This window comes from Somniosus microcephalus, chromosome 1 (assembly GCF_052327205.1).
Source record: "Somniosus microcephalus isolate GS21.2 chromosome 1, FLI_Smic_1.0, whole genome shotgun sequence".
Taxonomy (NCBI): domain Eukaryota; kingdom Metazoa; phylum Chordata; class Chondrichthyes; order Squaliformes; family Somniosidae; genus Somniosus; species Somniosus microcephalus.
The window spans coordinates 423,310,065-423,330,873 of NC_140987.1; the positions used below are offsets into that span (position 1 = coordinate 423,310,065).

General features: G+C 43.7%; 1 protein-coding gene across 2 annotated transcripts in view; it reads left to right on the forward strand.

The window, feature by feature from the left end:
- LOC147125248 (copper-transporting ATPase 1-like) overlaps positions 1–20,809 on the forward strand; it is a 100,459-nt gene that overhangs the window by 43,377 nt on the left and 36,273 nt on the right. For both annotated transcript variants that reach the window (XR_015079829.1, XM_085999894.1), the window contains exons 5-9: positions 522–770; positions 9,149–9,312; positions 10,275–10,436; positions 11,360–11,436; positions 17,076–17,298. Coding sequence is in view for 1 of the 2 variants with exons in the window: in XM_085999894.1 (XP_085856020.1) it covers positions 522–770; positions 9,149–9,312; positions 10,275–10,436; positions 11,360–11,436; positions 17,076–17,298 (875 nt within the window). In the remaining variant the exon portion in view is untranslated. The remainder of the gene's footprint in view (positions 1–521; positions 771–9,148; positions 9,313–10,274; positions 10,437–11,359; positions 11,437–17,075; positions 17,299–20,809) is intronic.

Below are 20,809 nucleotides of genomic sequence, written 5' to 3' on the forward strand. Positions count from 1 at the left end.
GAAGTGTAGAGAGGCCCTATGTTAAAACTCTGTACTTTCCCTGAGTGGGGCCACTCAATTGCTGAAATCAAGTGGAAAAAAGTGGAATACAGGAAACTTTGGTTTATCCGGAGGTTAACTGTCCGGAATGCTCGAGCCACCGGCAAAAATCAGGAGCCGTTTCGTTAGGTTTTTTTTCTTTTCGTTGCTTTTTTTTCATCAGTCAGGTTCTGCAAGGTCTCACTGAAGCTGTTGCTAAGCTACAGAGACGCTTGCAAGGTACGGCCGACTGTTTAGAAGCTGTTGCTAAGCAACAGGGTTTGTTGCCAGATACGGAGCTCAAAATCTCCGTATGTTTCAACATTAGCGCTGGTTTGTCCGGCAGTTTTGATGGGACGGCAACAGCTCGGTCCCGTCGGTGCCGGATAGCACAAAGTTTCCTGTAGTTGTTTAGTTGCTGGCCTTGATGAATTCACACACACACAAATTTTGTAATGCAATTTATCATAACTGATAATGTAATGCAAATTGTACAATTGCAGCGAGTACAGAACCTGCAGTGCTACCAACAGAAGTTTTGCCCAAAGTTTCTGTAAAAGACAAAAAAATGAGGAATGGTATATATGAAACCTGGTCGACCAAAATTAAAGGAGAGATGCTGCCACAGGAGTCGGGTATCACCCACCAGAACTTGGAGGCTCCAACACCAGAAAAATGTTTTATTCAGGTTACCGGCATGACCTGTGCATCCTGTGTGGCTAACATTGAGAGGAACTTGAAACAGGAAGATGGTGAGAAAATTTGGTCTCTACATTCTATGGGATTTAATTTACTACAAATCTTTTATGAAGTTTTAATTTGGTCTTTTCTCTCGCATGTTGAACATTCCCTTGTGTGTGAAAGTGGGCAAGACTGACTCCTCCTAATTTTTCCACACCTGAAGCTGCTGATTAATGGCATAGTTTGGTTTCCCTGCTGCCTGCAGCTTTCCTGAGATTTGGTATTCATGTCTTGAGCATATACAGTGAGACCATGAAGAGCATAACATCTCGGCTTATTCCTGCCCTCAGCTGGTGTCCATAGAGCTGCAATCACTCGGCAGTGATCAAGAATGAGAACCTTTTTTTTTTTTTCTTTTCCATGGCAAAGATTGCTGAGGCCACCTGTAATGTTACCAGTTATAACAACAGAAAATGCTGGAAAAACTCAGCAGGCCAGGCAACATCCGTGGAGAGAAATTAAAAGTCGATGTTTCGGGTGAACCCTTTTTCAAAACTGGAAAGGAAATAAAATAGATGGAAGGCAGGGCTGCCGTAGAACAAAAGAGTACACGAGAAGGGAAACTGAAACTGAAAAATTGTTCACCCGAAACGTCGACTTTTAATTTCTCTCCACAGATGTTGCCTGGCCTGCTGAGTTTTTCCAGCATTTTCTGTTGTTATTTCGGATTTCCAGCATCTGCAGTATTTTGCTATCGTACTAGTGTTTGGTTCACTGCCACACCTTTTCTAGGAATGCCTACCTTGAAGTTCTGCTCTTCTCTTTGACGGGATATCCGTTTGGCTCTTCAACCTTGTTCATTTTCATTACTTTCAGTTTCTCTTCTCGTGTACTTCTCTTTTGTTCTATCGCAGCCCTGCCTTCGATCTATTTTATTTCCTTTCCAGTTTTGAAAAAGGGTTCACCCGAAACATTGACTTTTAATTTCTCTCCACGGATGTTACCAGTTGTTGCCTTGGCTGAGATCAGCCAACTCCGTGTAGACTGGGAATCAAAACCAAGACCCTACAGTTAGTATGTCTTAGTGATGCACCTTTACGTAGTAGACCACTGGAGGAGCTCTTTCTACTGATCTGACAATCATGGATGCATCCTCTCATTCCTACATTGCAGCACGTGGAAAACTTGCACCACTTGGTCACAGCTTTGCTGCTTGCAATTATTTGGCTGCCTTCATGTTTGATAAATTTCATATTCAAAATGGAACATTGGATGCTCCTTTTTAATTACATTGGTGATCTTGGGATTGTACACCAGTCTTTATATAAGCAGTAGTCTTCTGGTGAGGCTTATTGCCAGTTCATGCCTCCATCTGTCCGAATATCTCCTTCCCTCCGTCCAGGGTCCCAAACATTCCCTCCAGGTGAAACAGCGATTTACTTGTACTTCTTACAATTTAGTCTACTGTATTCGCTGCTCACGATGCGGTCTGCTCTACATTGGGAGACCAAACGTAGATTTGCAGAACACCTCCGTTCAGTCCGCAAGCGGACCCCAGCTTCCGGTCGCCTGTCACTTTAATTCTCCCCTCCACTCCCACTTGGACCTCGCTGTCCTCCGGCTCTTACACTGTTCCAACGAAGCTCAACGCAAGCTCGAGGAACAGCACCTCCTCTTTCTATTAGGCACTTTGCAGCCTTCTGGATTTAACATCGAGTTCAACTATTTCAGACTATAAATTGGCCCCTGTATTTCTTTTTTTTCCTCTCTTGTTTCCTCACATGTTAGCTGTTAATGGTGCTGCCATCATCCACACATCATCTAGAGCCATCTTTTTTGTTTCTTAACTTGTCCCATTACCTCTCCTTTTGCCTTGCACTATCATCCCTTTTGTCATTTAATCTCTCCTGCCTTCCATCCTATCACAGACCTTCCCTTTGTTCTTTTCTCCCATCCTCCCAGCCCCTGCTTAAACATCTCTCCTCCCTAACCCTTTCCAGTTCTGACAAAGGGTTCGACCCGAAACGTTGACTCTGTTTCCCCTCTCCTTGATGCTGCCTGACCTGCTGAGTGTTTCCAGCACTTTGTTATTTTCTTAACTCCTTACGTGGCTTGGTGTTCAGTTTTGTTTGACCTTCCTGTGAAGCACCTTGAGACGTTTTACTACACTGAAGGCGCTATATAAATGCAAATTGTTGTATGTAAGTTACCAAGCTTGTTGCAAATTCTTTTTGTGCAGGAAATTCTGAAACAGCAGGGCAATCAGCATATGAAAGAGGAAGAAACATTAACATATTGGTTTGGTAGGAAACAACCTTTCTGTTTCAGATGCCAACTGACCTGCTGTATAATTACAGCTTTTTGTTTTTATTTCAGACATCTAGCATTTGTTTTTTTTTCATCATGACTGCAAAATAATTCCCTGATTTATATTCTGAATTGTGTGATGACGTCTCCGCTTTCTCATATTGAGCCTTCAACCCCTCTCTCCCTTTATGCAATTTTTCTAATCTCTCTATTTCATCAATACTATTGTCGGTACTTTTTTCTTCTTCTTCCTTCTAACTCTTAAGTAAGCCATCCTATATGCTTTTCCTTCTCCTTTGTAACCTCACCTTTGTTGAAATTGAGACCCATCACCCAGTTTCCAACTCTAACTCATTCTTTCCCAGAACCTTAAATCTGGAACTCCTAATCACCTCCTTGTATTTTCCTTTCCTCCTACAACCTACAGCTTTCAAAACTCAAACTCAACCTTCACTATCCTGCAGTAAAAATAGCCCTCTGGGTACTCTGCCTTCCCAGTCTGACCAGAGCCAATCAATTTGACAACTTAATTAAATTTAATTCTGCTTTAGTACGTATTAAATACGAGGAGAAAAACCTGTTTGTGAATCAGTATGGGGTTGTAATGTAATTTTGGCTTTCAGATGACATCCATAAGTTACTCCAGTCGTACTTGGCGTTCTTTTGAACTACTTGATTAAATTATAGCCTTGTTAGTCACTTTCAATCCTCTTTCATTTCTATCAGTATTGTACGCATTTAAGATTTTGTAGATTTAATTTTGAACTGATTGGAAAAAGTGTGGATTGAATTTATAAAGTAAAATTCAGAAAACTTTTCCAAATAATATGATTTACAGGCCTCCACAGAAAACATTGTTAATGTTTCTGATGTTAAAGAAGCCGTACACTTCAATTTTTGCATTTATGTGTCTATATTATAAAAAATTGTGTACATAACTTGTATTATTGTAAACTGCCACAAATCTTGCTGGATGTGACCACTCCGATGCTGAGAATCAATTTCACAAAGGCACATACCATTCCCCCCAGTCCTAAGTACTCCCAGACCCTTCACACCACGTTACCAGCACCTCTGTGGCATCCACTTGCTCCCACCCCTGTTAGAGCTTACCAGCTTCAGACTCTGGACATGCTCCTTTCGCAATAAGTATTTTATCACTGAATAAAAACAGAAAATGCTGGAAATACTCGGCATGTCAGGCAGCATCTGTAGAGAGAGAAACCGAGTTAACGTTTCAGGTCAATGACCCTTCATCAGACCTGGGAAAAAGTTGGAGATGTAACAGGTTTTTAAGCAAGTGTAGGGGCAGGGAAGGAAAGAACAAAAGGGAAGGTCTGTGATAGGCTGGAAGGCAGGAGAGATTAAGAGACAAAAGGGATGATGGTGCAAGGTAAAAGGAGATGGTAATGGGACAAGTTAAGAAACAAAAGATGACTAGATGAAGTGTAAATGGCAGAATGATTGACAGCTGCCATGAGAAAGAGAACAAAAATGATAAGGGCAGAAGTTATGGTCTGAAATTGTTGAACTCAATGTTGAGTCCAGAAGGCTTAACGTGCTTAATCAAAGGATGAGGTGCTGTTCCTCAAGCTTACGTTGAGCTTCATTGGAACAGTGTAAGAGGCCAAGGACGGAGAGGTCAGAGTGGGACTGGAGCGGAAAATTAAACTTGACAGGTGACCGGAAGCTCAGGGTCACCCTTGCGGACTGAATAGAGGTGTTCCGCAAAGCGGTCACCCAATCTGCATTTGGTCTCCCCAGTGTAGAGGAGACCGCATCGTGAGCAGCGAATACAGTATACTAGATTGCAAGAAGTACAAGTAAATCGCTGTTTCACCTGGAAGGAGTGTTTGGGGCCCTGGACAGTGGGAAGGGTGGAGGTCAAAGGGCATGTGTTGCATCTCCTGCGCTTGCACGGGAAGGTGTCGGGAAGGGGTGTTGGGGGTGATAGAGGAGTGGACCAGGGTGTTGCAGAGGGAGTGGTCCCTTCGTAATGCTGAAAGGGGAGGTGAGGGGAAGATGTGTTTGGTGGTTGGGTCACGCTGGAGGTGGTGGAAATGGCGGAGGATGATCCGTTGAATGTGGAGGTTGGTGGGGTGAAAGGTGAGGACGGGGAACCCTATCGTGGTTTCAGGAGGGAGGGGAAGGGGTGAGAGCAGAAGTGCGGGAAATAGAACAGACACGGTCAAGGGCCGTGTCAACCGTGGTAGAGGGGTTCTCCGTCCTTGGCTTCTTACACTGTTCCAATGAAGTTCAACGGAAGCTCGAGGAAAGCACTTCATCTTTTGATTAGGGGGCAGTTTACAGCCTTCTAGACTCCACATCGAGTTCAACAATTTCAGACCATAACCTCTACCCCTATCATTTTTTCTCTCTCTCTCTCTCTCTCACATGGCAGCTGTTCTGTCATTGTCATCTTTTGTTTCTTAACTTGTCCCATTACCATCTCCTTTTGCCTTGCACTATCATCCCTTTTGTCTCTTAATCTCTCCTGCCTTCCAGCCTATCACAGCCCTTCCCTTTTGTTCTTTCCCTCCCCTTCCCCTCCCTCCCCTTCCCCCCCCCCCCTGCCCTACACTTGCTTAAAAACCTGTTACATCTTCAACTTTTTCAAGTTCTGACGAAGGGTCACCAACCTGAAACGTTAACTCTGTTTCTCTCTCTACAGATGCTGCCTGACCTGCTGAGTATTTCCAGCATTTTCTGTTTTTATTTCCGATTTCCAGCATCCGCGGTATTTTGCTTTTTTATTTTATCATGGCGTGGCTTCAGCAGAGTCCCAGCCATGAGCCTCTTTCCCTCTGTATGCTTGCGGCCCAATTGTCTTTGGCAAATGATGTTTGCCAAAGGAAACCTGCCATCCTTACCCAGCCTATATGTGACTCCGCTCCTGTAGTTGATGTTTAACTGCTACCTGAAGTGGCAAGCCAATCTGTTGTATCCAGGGCAATAAATGTGATTGATGCCCACATCCTGAGAACAAATTAAAAAAAAAAAAAAACAAGAACACTTCTATTGATTAGGCTGTGGCTGACTAGTATTTATTCAAGTACTCCATTATGTTTTTGTCTGTGATTAATGCTCTGGAGTTCAACTTTGTTTAATTTAAAAATTAAAATTACTCACTCCACTGATGGATGAGTTTGTCCAGTGAGTAGCTGAGAACATACAGACCAGACCTGATCCCCATCCTCTGCTGGGTTAACTGATTTTCACTGAGGTAGGAGCACTGCTGTTGGTCTCCGAGCAACAGGATGAAGGAAACAAAATCATTCGAGATTCTTACTCTGATTGCTATCAAAGAACTCTGACTGAAGTGAGTGTGTCTGGAGGTTAGGTCAGAATAGGATTAGACTTGGCTATAATACTTTATTGTGGTGGAATACCCTGCTGACAATCGCCATTGAAGCTCACATATGAATAACAACCATTTGAGGGAGGTGCCAGAGAGCGACCGTTGCCTGTGAAACTGAACCCCAGCAGGATGACGCCTTCAGCAAGGAAGAGGAGAAAATTGGTGAGGGGGGAAGGAATAGTGTTACTGTACTGAGTTCAGAGTCTTAATACCAAAATGGTGGTCATGGCACAAGAATGCTCCACAGTGTAGTAGAGAACCAAGGGTCTAGCGAGAATGAGAAACTGAAAGAAATTAGTATTAGTAAAAAAATAGTACTGGAGAAATTAATAGGACTGAAAGCCGATAAATCACCTAGGCCTACATCCTAGGATTTTGAAAGAGGTGGCTATAGAGATAGTGGATGCATTGGTTGTTATCTTCCAAAATTCCATAGATTCTAGAACAGTTCCCGCGGATTGGAAGGTAGCAAATGTAACCCCACTAATTAAGAAAGGAGGAAGCGAGAAAACGGGGAAACTGTTTTAACTACTACCTGAAGTGGCAAGCCAATCTGTTGTATCCAGTTAGCCTGACCGCAGTAGTAGGGAAAATGCTAGAATCTATTATGAAGGAAGTGGTAACAGGGCACTTGGAAAATAAAAAGGATTGGGCAGAGTCAACACTGATTTATGAAAGGGAAATCATGTTTGACGAATCGGTTGTAACTAGCAGAATAGATAAGGGGGAAACCAGTGGATGTGGTGTATTTGGATTCTCAGAAGGCATTCGATAAGGTGCCACACAAGATTATTAAACAAAATTAGGGCTCATGAGATTGGGGGTAATATACTAGCATGGATTGAGGATTGGTTAATGGACAGAAAACAGAGTAGGAATAAATGGGTCATTTTCGGGTTGGCAGGCTGTAACTAGTGGGGTACCGCAAGGATCAGTGCTTGGGCCTCAGCTGTTCACAATCTATATCAATGATTTGGATGAGGGGACCAAATGTAATATATCCAAGTTTGCTGATGATCCAAAGCTGGGTGGGAATGTAAGTTGTGAGGAGATTGCAAAGAAGCTTCAAGGGGATATAGACAGGCTGAGTGGGCAAGAACATGACAAATGGAATATAATGTGGAAAAATGTGGCGTTATCCACTTTGGTAGGAAAAATAGAAAGGCAGAGTATTTTTTAAATGACGAGTGATTGGGAAATATTGGTGTTCAGAGGGACCTGGGTGTCCTTGTACACAAATCACTGAAAGTTGACATGCAGGTACAGCAAGCAATTAGGAAAGCAAATGGTATGTTGACCTTTATTACAAGAGGATTTGAATACAAGAGTAAAAGACGTCTTACTGCAATTATATAGGGCCCTGGTGAGACCACACCTGGAGTATTGTGTAGAGTTTTGGTCTCCTTACCTAAGGAAGGATATACTTGCCATACAGCGAGTGCAACGAAGGTCCACCAGACTGATTCCTGGGATGAGGGGATTGTCCTATGAGGAGAGATTGACGAGACTAGGCCTATATTCCCTGGAGTTTAGAAAAATGAGAGGTGATCTCATTGAAACATAGAAAATTCTTACAGGGTGGATGCAGGGAGGATGTTTCGTCTGGCTCGGGAGTCTAGAACCAAGGGTCAGACTCTCAGAATAGGGGGTCGGCCATTTAGGACTGAGATGAGAAATTTCTTCACTCAGAGGGTGGTGAATCTCTGGCATGCTCAACTCCAGAGGGCTATGGAGGCTCAGTCGCCTAGTATATTTAAGACCGAGGTCGATAGATTTTTGGATATTAAGGGAATCGAGGGATATGGGGATAGTGCAGGAAAGTGGAGTTGAGGGAGAAGATCAGCCACGATATTGAATGGCGGAGCAGGCTCGAGGGGCCGAATGGCCTACTCCTGCTCCTATTTCATATGTTCTTAACACAACTTTAATTCCCCCCCTCTGCTGAGCTGCTGATCCTAGCTCTGCTGCAACAGGAAGGTTCATTCCCTGGTCCTTGTTGGGGAAATTGGGTGGGGAGGCTCATGCATTTCTTGGATGAGTTCAAGAATAACATTGACAAATGCATGGAAAGATGTTACCCATTCCCTCTTACACAGAAGATTGAAGTCCCAGGGGAAATCTGCACGGGGAGCCATGATCTCGTTGAATGGCAGAACAGGCTCGAGGGGCTAAATGGCCTATTCCTGTTCCTATAAGTGGGTGGAAAGAACCTACATGTGCTTACAGAAGATTTCCATCACTTATCCACTTGTGCTGAGGTCTAGTGCAGAGCTCCTACTGTTTAACTGAGATCAGTGGAGACTTGGGATCCTGGGCTGTGTGTTTTTTGCCTAGGTTAGTCACAAAGACCAAAGCGAACCTGGCCATGGTTGGGGAAAGATCTAGCCAGAAACTTTCTTTAAATAAGAAGCTAGGAGGTAAAATCCCTGCAATCACTAATTTTATGTTAAAAATCTGTGTCTAGAACTTTGTTCCTGGCTTAAAATTCACACTAATATTTTCACATTGTCTTACTTTGAATTCTTTTCCTAAATGCATAAAATACATTTTATGCCAAGAATCGTCAGTCAGGGTTCAGTCACGAAATAACCTAAAGTACTACTTCTTAACCTTTCAATTTACTCCGAAGCTCCTGCTTTTAACTCGCTCAGTAGCTACAAAATGTTAGCAGTATGTGGGTATTGATGGTGCCACACATTTTGAAATTGTTTTGAGAGTTAAAAGCAGGAGTTGTAATGCAGCATTTTAGCTAACTGCAAATTTTGCACTCTTGTTTCTGCCAAGGTATATATTCTGTGCTGGTCGCCCTAATGGCTGGAAAAGCAGAAGTGAGGTATAACCCAGCTATCATAAAGCCCCCAGACATTGCCGAGTTGATAAAGGAGCTGGGGTTTGGAGCCTCTCTGCTGGAGGACCACGATGGATCAGACGGTCACTTGGAACTTGTTGTGAGTACTCTTCAAATATTGTTGAATTGTTCACAGTATCAAGTGAAGGAATCACAACCACCCAAAGATTCCACCGTGAGATACATGGCTACTGCCAACCCTGACCTGTTACATGTTTAGAAATACTTTTTACGGCCAGAGTCCTTGATAAAACATTAGGGTTAAGGGATCCGTTATACTATGCCTCACTTGAGTATTTCAACTTGTAGGCGAACAATGGGCCACATAACCGGCCAGAAATCCGAGGTGTGAATTGTTGTTCTTTTCTGTTGATTGGTGATGTGCAGTCTGCCAGTAGAGGCAAGGCCACCTTGCCCCATCTTCCCTGATGGAGCAAGATAACTCTTGTAGTGTCTTGTTTACGGTGGGTTACTGGCAATGGTCCGGAGATGAGTTCTCATAATTTTTTTTTTTTTAATTTGTTCATGGGATGTGGGTGTCGCTGGCAAGCCCATCCCTAATTGCCCTCGAGAAGGTGGCGGTGAACCTTCTTGAACTGCTGCAGTCTGTGTGGTGACCTCTTTGTGGCGGTTTGCTGAGTGACTTGCTCGGCCATTTCAGAGGGCAGTTAAGAGTCAACCACGTTGCTGTGGGTCTGGAGTCACAAATAGGCCAGACCAGGTAAGGACAGAAAATTTCCCTTCCTAAAGGACATTAGTGAACCAGATGGGTTTTAACGACAATCCAGTAGTTTCATGATTACCATTACTGATCGCTTTTTATCTAGATTTATTTAATTAAATTAATTTAAATTCCCCAGCTGCTGTCGTCTGATTTGAACTCCTAGTCTCTATCATTAGTCCAGGCCTCTGGATTACTAGTCCACTAACATAACCACTATGCTACCGTACCCGTACATCTAGAATGGCATGTGTGGGGTATGAAGAAAACATACTTTAACTTTCACAGCTAAATGGTTAACAAGTGGTGTTTAGTCAAGTATTTCTTTAACTTTTACCTAGGTGCGAGGGATGACTTGTGCCTCATGTGTTCATAATATTGAATCAACACTCATGAAAACCAAAGGTATATTGTATACATCAGTAGCTCTTGCGACCAATAAAGCACACATCAAATTTGATCCAGAGTGCATTGGGCCTCGTGATGTCATCAAATGCATTGAGGTGAGTTTATATTTTTTAATATTTTGTTATAAACTGACAATTTGTAGGTACTTTATAAATATGTTATAGTTGTGTGTTGTAATGTAACGTGGTGTTGCTTGAGCATGCCGTATCATGAATTGGAAAGTTCCAAATTGCCTACCTACTTGCTTTGGTTATCACTGCCTCCCATTGTTTAGGCATGGTGAGGTGCGAGTCCATTAACACTCGAGGTCTATTTCTGCTTCTTACTTGGGAAGTTCTAGCCACCCCTGGAGTTGCCTGAGGAACAGGGTAATGGTGATTGTATTTCACTTGACTGCATATGGCACAGACACATCTGACTTAATTATATTTATGATGCCTGATAAACACCATATCAAACATATGTTTGGTGTGTTTTCTGTTACGTTGTGGATATTGTGGACACCTTAAATGTCCACACCCTCCACTACCAGCGCACCGTGGCTACAATGTGTATTATCTACAAGATGCACTGAAGCAACTCTCCACAGCTTCTTCAACAGCACCTCCCAAACCCGTGACCTCCACCACCTATAAGGGCAGGGCAGCAGGTGCATGGGAACACCATCACCTCCAAATTTTCCTCCAGGTTGTACACCATCTTAAATTGGATATATATCACTGTTCCTTCATCGGCGCTGGGTCAAGACCCTGGAACTCCCTACCTAACAGCATTTGGGGAGTGCCTTCACTACATTGACTGCAGAAGTTCAAGAAGGCAGCTCACCACCACCTTGTCAAGGGCAACTAGGGATCGGCAATAAATGCTGGCCTTGCTAGTGACACATATGAATGAACTAAAAAATTTTACACCGTTAAGCCTAACCCACCGTGCAAAAACTGTTGAATGATTTTGTCAAGATGGTGAAAGGAGCAAATGGCATCATGTAGGAGCCCTGAATCTTAATTTGTTTGTTTAGGATCTAGGCTTTGAGGCTTCCTTAGTCAAAAAAGATCGCTCTGCTAGCCACCTAGATCACAGAGAAGAAATTGGACGGTAAGTTCCATGTTTGAAGTTAACCTCCAAATAATCAAAAATGATTTGTAAAATGTTAAAAACTAATTTTGAAAGAGTGAATAAGTAATATATTGGATAATGAAGTCTGAGACATGCTCCTACACACTGAAGTCTTGCATGCAGATTTCCTACCTTTTTTTCTGTTCACTTTTTGTTACAGATCGCTTTGTGTCATGGTGGACAGTAATGGGTGGGCAACTCTCACTTGTGTACCATGATTAGACTTAGTCGTATCACATTTTTATTTTACTGGATGATACAGGGAACCCTATAGCTTCTAAATGGTGTAACTATTGGATCTGCTCCACTGTCTGCTAATACCATTTCATAGAACCATTGGTTTCCTCTTGTACTGAAAACCTTTCAGCTCATTGCATTTGTGCCAGCTCTTTGCTAGTGCAATCCTAAAACTAATCCCACTGCCTCCCGATCTTTCCATAGCCCTATATCTTCCTTTGCCTCAAATATTTATCCAGCTTACCTTTGAAAAATGCAATGCTCTCCACCTCAACCACTTCCTGCGACAAAACATTCCATGCTCCTACAACCCACCGTGTAAAGACATTTCCTCTAACCTCTCACTCACTCACTCTTGGTGATAACTTTAAATTGTTTTCCCCAGTCATTGATTCCCCCTTTGTTGTTGTTTTCCTAACTAGAGAAAATAGTCTTTCCCTATTCAATCTATTAAAACTCTTCATAATTTTAAAAACCTTTACTAAATCTCCCCTTAGCTCTCTCTCTGCTCCGAGAGCTATCTCAAGTCTATCTTCATAACTATAGTTTCCCATCTCTGGTGAAGAATGTTATTGTTGCATTCAACATTTGACGAGGAATTGATGATTCATAGAGACTTAAGAATTGCTTGATGCGAAAGAGGAAACTCAGCTTTTTCTAGCACACCCCAGCATATAGTTGCCAATGCAGATGTGGGAGTTTGTTTGAGGTCCGAAGCGATGGGTCAATAATGTCAATGTGTGAAAAAGATTAAAGGTGTACCCAAACTTAAGAGATGGTAGCTGTTAGACTCACGAGAGGAAACTGTCTGAACAATTGCAAGAATTTAGATTTTCATTGCTCCATTTGAAGGGTAGGGAGGAGATCAAGATTTTGTGAATTAGTTGTTTCATTGTGCAGACTGGAGGTTGTAAACATTGAGGTTCTGCAATCTGAAGAATGTTGATAAATATAGAGTGGAATCATCAAGAAAATAGTGTATAATGAATGGAGGAGGCTATTTAAGTAACAAAGTTGGATAGAGGCCAAAGCCCTGTGCAATCCATGAGTTAATAGAAGGAGAATCGAGGATGAACAGTGAACTACTGTACAGGTAGAACAACTAGAGAGGAAAGTAGGGACAGGGTACTGAATTTGGATGATCAGCCATGATCTCATTAAATGGCGGAGCAGGCTCGAGGGGCCGAATGACCTACTCCTGCTCCTATCTTCTATGTTTCTTGATATCTATGGACATAGTTTTTGGTAGGAGGCTGTATGATAACTTATCGAGAAGAGCGTGGTTCTAGATCATACCAAAGCTTTGGAGCTGTCCAAGGTGTTGATGGATGAGTCACTAAAGTGGTCAAGAGCAGAGTTCCAGAGGTGCCTGAAAACCACACTGGCAATCATGGAGAGACCAGAACTTTCAAGGTAATTTTTAAAACCGCATCCATGTACTGATACAAAGGTAACAGGGATAAAGTTAGGAGGGATCTTTTTTCTTAGGATTAAGGTAACAATAATCAAACAGGAGGAGGAAAATTGAAGTCATGGCATAAGAGATGGTTGGAGGCATACCTTGGAAGATGGGAGTGATTCCATCAGGAATTCTTATTGGAGTCCAGAGATTTGGTTTTTATATTCAAAAAATTTTTCTCTTTGCCGCCACCCCCCCCCCCCCCCCCCCCCCCTTCATAGAGAAGTGCAGCAGCTTTCAGTGACCTCTTCCATCAGATGGCTTGGCTGAGATCAGGAATTCCCATGTTAAGGGAATTGCAGACATAAATTTGAGTCCTTGAACCATCCGGGTTTTGTGTATTCATGCATCGCTACTGATTTTGAAATTGTAGTTCGTGATTCAGTGATGATTTTGAATCAGTATTGTTAAGTAGTACTCGTGTCAACAATGGCATGGTTTCATCTGCCTGCAAATGAAGCCTTGCCTGCTTTTCAATGCAATGGCTGTGGGCACTTGTTTATACAGAAAAACTGGGAACATAAAATAAACAAAAAACTTAAATTTTTATACACTATTTTCCTGATGATTCCACTCTATATATTTATCAACATTCTTCAGATTGCAGCACCTCAATGTTTACAACCTCCAGTCCGCACAATGAAACAACTAATTCACAAAATCTTGACCTCCTCCCTACCCTTCAAATGGAGCAATGAAAATCTAAATTCTTGCAATTGTTTAGACAGTTTCTCTCGTGAGTCGAACAGCTACCATCTCTTACGTTTGGGGGGAGGGAGAGTTGGAGGTGGAGAAGGTTTGCTGATGAAAGTTGAATATTTATTCCATTTTATGAGATCAATTTTACGCAGATTGAAGCAAGAAAAGATATCTATGCTGTAAACAGTAATGGCCCAGAAATTTGGGTCGGGGGCTTCCCGCGGATGCAAGCCCCCGACCTGCACTCGCCTTGTGTACCGGCCGTTGAGCTGTGGGCCCCCGTGGAATTCCGATCCGGGGCCTGGTCCAGCTGCCGGCGCGCAGTGCTTGCGTATCCCAGGGGCGCAGTTCATTCGAAGCATCCCCTGGGATCATGGGGAGCCAATCGGAGCAGGGAATGCTCCATTCATAAGTCTGACAGGAAGTGCTGTCAAACTTAGAAATACTATGGGCCCCTTCTTACAAAACATTCTAAATCTTCAAATAAATTTTGAAAAAATCACATTTTAAATAAACTATAAATTAAATGAATATTTTAAACAATTTAAATTTTTGAAGAAAATAAAATTATTTTCTAACAGGGCTAAAAATAAACTTACCTTGCTTTAAAGTATTTAAAAATAATAAACCTGTGGAAAAAATGTTTTCATTTTAATTATTTCACCACTTACCTTGTAAAAAGCAGGCCTTGTGCCTGCTTTTTACATTTCTAAATTCTGCAGGCTTACCTTCCCGGGAAAACCTGTTTTATAAAAAAAAACGAAGTTCGATGCGCAGCCTCTCCCGCGCACGCGTTCGACATCTGAACCCCTGCTTTCAGGGGAACGGAAGTGCCGGTTTCCCGTGCATGCAGGAAACCGGCACTTCCATTGGGCCTACGGGTGAGTACCCCGTGGAGACCCGAATTTCTGGGCCTATATCTTTCCACTTTGCACACCTAGTTGTCTTTAGGTTATGCAGATTAGATGCTGGATAAAGCTTGCATTTTGCACCACTGCACCAATAGGGCAGCAGGGTGGCATTTCCTTTACACACACCAGTCATCCTTGTGACTTTCCAGAATGAGAATCAATAAAGTGAAAATCAACAGAGAGTACTGTGAGCACTGGATTGAGACCAAACTCATTTTAATGTAGGATCCTTAAAATAGCAACAACAACAACTTTACATAAGAACATAAGAAGTAGGAGCAGGAGTAGGCCATACGGCCCCTCGGGCCTGCTCCGCCATTCAATAGGATCATGGCTGATCTGAATCTAGACTCGCGTCCACTTCCCTGCCCTCTCCCCGTAACCCCTAATTCCCTTATCTGCTAGGAAACTGTCTATCTCCATTTTAAATTTATTTAATGTTGCAGCTTCCGCAGCTCTCTGGGCTGGCAAATTCCATAGATTTACTACCCTCTGAGTGAAGAAGTTTCTCCTCATCTCAGTTTTGAAAGGGCAGCCCCTTATTCTTAGATTATGCCCCCTAGTTCTAGTCTCACCCATCAGCGGAAACATCCTCACCGCATCCACCCGATCAAGCCCCCTCACAATCTTGCATGTTGCGATAAGATCGCTTCTCATTCTTCTGAACTCCAATGAGTAGAGTCCCAACCTACTCAACCTTTCCTCATACGTCAACCCCCTCATCTCCGGAATAACCGAGTGAACCTTCTCTGAACCGCCTCGAGAGCAAGTATATCTTTTCTTAAATATGGAAACCAAAACTGCACGCAGTATTCCAGGTGTGGCCTCGCCAATACCCTGTATAACTGCAGCAAGACTTCCCTGTTTTTATACTCCATCCCCCTCGCAATAAAAGCCAAGATTCCATTGGCCTTCCTGATCACCTGCTGCACCTGCATACTAACTTTTTGTGTTTCATGCACCAGGACCCCCAGATCCCTTTGTACTGTAGCACTTTGCAGTTTCTCTCCATTTAGATAATAACTTGCTCTTTGATTTTTTTCTGCCAAAGTGCATAACCTCACACTTTCCAACATTATATTGCATCTGCCAAATCTCTGCCCACTCACTTAGCCTGTCTATGTCCTTTTGCAGGTTTTTTATGTCCTCCTCACTCACTGCTTTCCCTCCCATCTCTGTATCGTCGGCAAACTTGGATATGTTGCACTCGGTCCCTTCCTCCAAATCGTTAATATAGATTGTAAAGAGTTGGGGTCCCAGCACTGACCCCTGCAGAACACCACTAGTTACTGATTGCCAGCCGAGAATGAACCATTTATCCCCACTCTGTTTTCTGTTAGATAGCCAATCTTCCACCCGTGCCAGTATATTACCCCCAATCCCGTGATTTCTTATCTTGATCAGTAATCTTTTGTGTGGAACCTTGTCAAATGCCTTTTGGAAGTCCAAATACACTACATCCACTGGTTCCCCTTTATCCACCCTGTATGTTACATCCTCAAAGAATTCAAGCAAATTTGTCAAACATGACTTCCCTTTCATAAAACCATGCTGACTCTGTCCTATTAAATTATGTTTATCCAAATGCTCTGTTACTGTTTCCTTAAAAATGGACTCCAACATTTTGCCAACCACAGATGTTAGGCTAACTGGTCTATAGTTTCCAGCTTTTTGTCTACTTCCCTTCTTAAATAAGGGTGTTACATTAGCAGTTTTCCAATCTGCCGGGACCTTTCCTGAGTCCAGGGAGTTCTGGAAAATGATCACCAATGCATCCACAATCCCTACCGCCACTTCTCTCAAGACCCTAGGATGTAGGCCATCAGGTCCGGGGGATTTATCCGCTTTAAGTCCCATTATTTTACTGAGTACCATCTCCTTAGTGATTTTAATCGTGTTTAGCTCCTCTCTTCACCCCCCCGCCCCCCCCCCCCCCTTGACCCCGGTTTGTCCAGTGTAGTCAAACGTCCCAAGGCGCTGCACAGGAGTATTTTAAGACACAAAATTTGACACCGATCCACATAGAGAAATTAGGGCAGGTGACCAAAAGCTTGGTCAAAGAGGTAGGCTTTAAGGAACGTCTTAAAGGAGAAAAGTGAGGTAGCGAGGCGGACAGGAATTCCAGAGCTTAGGGCCTCGGCAACAGAAGGCACAACAGGAAAACTCACTGAAAGCTATTGAGCGTGACCTTGTCACAAAGTTGAAAGGACAATGTTGACCAATTCAGCACTATTAATTTTTTTTAAAGACTGCATATATTTTAAAGATCTGCTAATGATTAAAAGGATTTTATTGTGACTTGTTTTTCTCAGATGGAGGAGATCCTTCCTGATCAGTCTATTTTTTTGCATTCCTGTGATGATCATGATGATTTACATGATAGTTGCAGATCATGCATTCCACAGGAGCCATCAGAATGGCTCGACTAGTGATGAGCTTGAAAAACACCACGCCTCAATGTTTCTGGAGCGCCAGCTCCTTCCTGGACTGTCCATTATGAATTTGCTGTCCTTCATACTCTGTGTTCCAGTTCAGGTATGTACCGTTGTCTGATATGGGTGTGCTGAACCTAATTTTTATTCTGTATCTGGATACATGAACATGTAAAGGGGCCATAAGCCTTAATTGCTGTTGTGAATTTGTGATTTGACCATTAGCAGTTAGCCAATTAAAATAGATATTTATAAAAGTTTTTTTTCCTCTCCCTTTTCTGAAGTTGTTGACTCCTTGCTGGTGTGTGCTTCCATTGTCCAGTGGTCATTCTTCATGTGTAAGCCTAGACTCTGAGCATGGACAGGCTGTTAGACCAGCATATCACAGACAGTTAACAGTTTCCAGTTTCCTGGCCCGAACCGCCTCCTTTTCACCATGGACGTACAATCCCTCTACACCTCCATCCCCCACCAGGATGGCCTGAGGTCGCTCCGCTTCTTCCTTGAACAGAGGCCCAACCAGTCCCCATCCACCACCACCCTCCTCCGCCTGGCTGAACTTGTTCTCACATTGAACAACTTCTCCTTTGATTCCACTTATTTCCTCCAAATCAAAGGTGTCGCTATGAGTACCCGCATGGGTCCTAGCTATGCCTGCCTTTTCGTGGGATATGTGGAACACTCTTTGTTCCAGTCCTACTCGGGTCCCCTCCCTCACCTCTTTTTCCGGTACATTGATGACTGTATCGGTGTCGTTTCCTGCTCTCGCCCTGAACTAGACGATTTCATTCACTTTGCCTCCAATTTCCACCCTTCCCTCACCTTCACATGGTCCATCTCCGACTCTTCCCTTCCCTTCCTCGACTTCTCCGTCTCCATCTCTGGGGATAGGTTATTGACCAACATTCAGTACAAGCCCACTGACTCCCACAGCTACCTGGACTACACTTCCTCCCAACCCGCCTCCTGTAAGGACTCTATTCCATTCTCCCAGTTTCTCCGTCTCCACTGCATCTGCTCCGACGATGCCACCTTCCATACCAGTGCTTCCGACATGTCTTCCTTTATCCTCAACCGAGGATTCCCCTCTACCGTGGTTGACACGGCCCTCAACCGTGTCTGTTCTATCTCCCGCACTTCTGCCCTCACCCCTGCCCCTCCCTCCCGGAACCACGATAGAGTTCCTTGTCCTCACCTTTCACCCCACCAGCCTCCACATTCAACGCATCAGCTTCCACATTTAACGCATCATTTTCCGCCACCTCCCACGTGATCCCACCACCAAACACATCTTCCCCTCGCCTCCCCTTTCAGCATTCCGTAGGGACCGCTCCCTCCGAGACACCCTAGTCCACTCCTCTATCACCCCCAGCACCCCTTCCCCTTTGCCCGGTACCTTCCCGTGCAAGCGGAGGAGATGCAACACCTGCCCTTATACCCCCCCCCCCCCCTCCCCTCCCCTCCCCTCTGCTCAGGGCCCCAAACACCCCTTCCAGGTGAAACAGCAACTTACTTGAACTTGCAATCTAGTTTACTGTCTTCGCTGCTCACGATGTGGTCTCCTCTACATTGGGGAGACCAAACGCAGATTGGGTGACCGCTTTGCGAAACACCTCCGTTCAGTCTGTAAGGGTGACCCCGAGCTTCTGGTCGCCTGTCATTTTAATTCACCATTCCATTCCCACTCGGACCTCACCGTCTGTGGCCTCTTGCATTGTTCCACGGAAGCTCAGCGTAAGCTCGAGGAACAGGACCTCATCTTCCGTTTAGGCACTTTACAGCTTTCCGGACTCAATATCGAGTTCAACAATTTCAGATCATGACCTCGGCCCCTATCATATTTATATATTTTTTATCCACACTTTTGGTTTGTGCCTTTTCTCTCCCACATGGCAGCTGTCTTTCATTCTGCCAGCGCATTCCACACTTCATCTAGAGCCATCTTTTGTTTCTTAATCTGTCCTATTACTATCTCGTCTCGCCTTGAATATCTCTTAATGTCTCTTTTTACTTCCCACAAACCTTCCCTTTTGTTCTTTCATCCCCTCCCCCATTTCCCAACCCCCAACTTGCTTTTTCATCTGTTTCGTTTCCTGCTTTTTTTTCTCAGTTCTGAAGAAGGGTTTCGACCCGAAAAGTTGACTGTTTCTCTCTCCACGGATGTTGCTTGGCCTGCTGAGTTTTTCCAGCTTTTTCTGTTGTTATATCACAGACAGACAAGCCTGAAATAAAAAAAGAAAATGCAGGAAATACTCAGCAGGTTTGGCAGCATCTGTAGAGAGAGAAACAGAGTTAATATTTCAGTTCAATGACCTTTCGTCAGAACTGGAAAAAGTTAGAGATGTAACCGTTTTTAAGCACGTACAGAGGCAGGGAAAGGGGGAGGAAAGAACAAAAGGAAAAGGGTAGAAGGTAGGTGTGATTAAATGACAAAAGGGATGATGATGCAAGGCAAAAGGGGATGATAATGGGACAAGTGAAGAAACAAAAAGATGGGTCTAGAAGAGCTGTAAATAGCAACAGCAGCACCCGAAGTCCGAAAAAATGGCTATGATCTGAAATTGTTGAATTCTATTGTTGAGTCCAGAAAATTGTAAAGGCCTGAGCCTGCTCCTGTCCCCACACATGTGCTTTCCAGCAGGACCACTGGATTGCAAGCAAGGGTCCCAGTCCAGGGATGCTAAGGCCCATTGTAGAACCCCCCTGTAGTGTCCGTGTGTAGATAAAGACACTGAAGACAGGAGTTGGTTCATAGGTATTTACTAAGCAAGTCTGGGGGGGGGTTCTAAAGGATATACACAATACACAGGCTTATATAGCCCAAGTGGCAATTACCGGCATTACGCACACCTGGGGCTCTTAAAGGCACATACACCATAATTGCTCTTAAAGGCACATACACCACAATTCCTCCCCTTCTAGCTAACTAGTACATCATATTTTAAGTAATTATTAATTACATGTTATATGCAAAATAATATACATTGCTGTATTAATTAATTATAAGTTAGTCTCTCAGGAGGCTTCCTGACTCAGTCCGGATAACGCCTCGGGGGTGTAGTAGTTTCTGGTGGTGTAGTAGGTTCTTCTGGCAAGGCTGATTCGGCTTGAAGGCCAGTGTCGGGTTCATCGGGCTCCAGTATCACCGGATCGGAGGTAGATATGGGTATCTCTACTTCATCGTTAGATGTATAGAGTGGTGGTGTAGGTTGTCCCTATTCGGATGACTTGATGATTTGGTCAGCATGGCGCCTTATTATGCTGTCTCCGATGTCCACGGTATACATCAGTGGTCCTAATCGTGTGCAGATAGTACCAGGCTGCCATTTCTCGGTACGGTAGTCCCGGGCCAAAACCGGTTGGCCTATCTGGAAGGCCCTAGTTGGCCTTTCATTCATGCCCTGAAACTGCCGGTTCTCCACGTCCCTTCGGATGTTGGGCTTGACCAAATCCAGCCGGCATCTTAGGTTTCTATTGTAGAACATCATGGCGGGAGTTTGGTTAGTAACCATATGTGTTGCATTCCTATATGCAAATAAGAAGTTATCCCCCTTGTGCTGAAGTTTTATGTCTTCATTACCCATGGCCTTGATGGCCTTCTTGAAGGTCTGGAC